Consider the following 1,589-nt stretch of genomic DNA (forward strand, 5'->3'; position numbering starts at 1 on the left):
TACTTTTTAGGATTCGTTATTTCGTTTGGCATGAGATGTAACATGGGTATGGCTAAGCTTGTAATAAAAAATACTACGGAAGGCGAAAACAACACTATCAAGTTCAACTGGACGGTCGGCGTGGAAAGTGCTCTTGATTCATCATTTTTCTGGGGTTATCTAGTAACGCAAGTGCCAGGTGGCTTTCTTGCATCATTGTATCCTGCTAACAAAATATTTGGCACAGCCATCGCGATATCTTCTTTTTTGAATTTGTTAGTACCTGGAGCATTGAAAGTCGATCCTATTGTTGATATGGGTGTGCAAGTATTGAAAGGACTGGTCGAGGTAAGTAAAAAGTTGAAAAATTTAACGAAACTAAAGGATACGTATACACGCTACGTGTATACATAAATGTAAAAATATTTTAATAAAGAGTAAAATTTGAGTAATGTATTGGAAGGTTATATAGATTTTTTTTCATATCTCTATAATATTCACAATATTCTACTATAATATCTACCATATTTTGTTACACTATACAATTGTAATCGAGTTTTCTTTTCTTTTTTAGGGTGTCACGTATCCAGCGTGTCATGGTATTTGGAAATACTGGGCACCACCTCTAGAGAGATCGCGTTTGGCCACATTAGCGTTTTGTGGATCGTACGCCGCAATGGTGATAGGTATGCCGCTTTCTGGATACTTGAGTTCCTGGTTTGGCTGGACAGCATCATTTTATTTCTATGGTAAAGAGATTTCTTGTATCTTAATGGCAAACATACATAGAAAAAAGAATATTTTATATATGCTGCTTTTAACAAATTTCTATATGAGCAGAAAGCTTTTATTATTAAGAATAATAATTTTATTTATTTATAACATACACAATTGTTTTGCTATAACAAAAAGCTGAATCTTGTTTATTGCAATAGCAAAAAACAATTGCTAGAAATAAAAGAGTTAAACAGACTATTTATATAATTTAAAAAAACAAACACATTTTTCTACAAACAAATTTGCTCAAAAATTTATTTATACTTGTTTTATTTTGTCAACAGAAGAATTACATTTATAACGGCCATTTAATTGCTTTTACACTGACTATGTATTAGCAACGACAGTAAAATTTTTATTTCAACAATGTGTAATAACAGAACAAAATATTGCGTTGGTAGATGTAATTTTCAACAAAATAAATTGTAGGCATGTGCGGGTTGATTTGGTATGGTTTCTGGTTGTGGTTGACTTTCGAAAAGCCATCGAAACATCCCTGTATCTCGGCTCGTGAATTACGTTACATCGAGGATTCGCTCGGACAAGGACAAACACAAGCACCTGTGCCTACGCTGGCAACGACTCCCTGGCGCAAGTTTCTTACTTCAATGCCGGTATATGCCATCATTGTCGCTAATTTTTGCAGATCGTGGAACTTTTATCTGCTGGTACTCTTCCAACCGCGTTTCATGCACGAATCTTTTGGCATGCCTCTTGTCGAGGTAAATATAATTATAGCATCTAATGTAATATAATTTTTTGATAAAGATAATGAGGAAAGAGCTTTATTTGACTTATTATGTCACTAATTTACAATATATATATATATATAT

At 33.4% G+C, this 1,589-nt stretch overlaps 1 protein-coding gene across 1 annotated transcript in view; it reads left to right on the forward strand.

The window, feature by feature from the left end:
- The window catches only part of LOC108691223 (vesicular glutamate transporter 1-like), a 4,159-nt gene that overhangs the window by 896 nt on the left and 1,674 nt on the right, over positions 1-1,589 (forward strand). Inside the window, exons 3-5 of the mRNA XM_018198894.1 lie at positions 11-327; positions 554-728; positions 1,186-1,478. Of these exons, the coding sequence (XP_018054383.1) occupies positions 11-327; positions 554-728; positions 1,186-1,478 (785 nt within the window). The remainder of the gene's footprint in view (positions 1-10; positions 328-553; positions 729-1,185; positions 1,479-1,589) is intronic.

This window comes from Atta colombica, unplaced genomic scaffold, assembly GCF_001594045.1.
Source record: "Atta colombica isolate Treedump-2 unplaced genomic scaffold, Acol1.0 scaffold42, whole genome shotgun sequence".
NCBI lineage: Eukaryota > Metazoa > Arthropoda > Insecta > Hymenoptera > Formicidae > Atta > Atta colombica.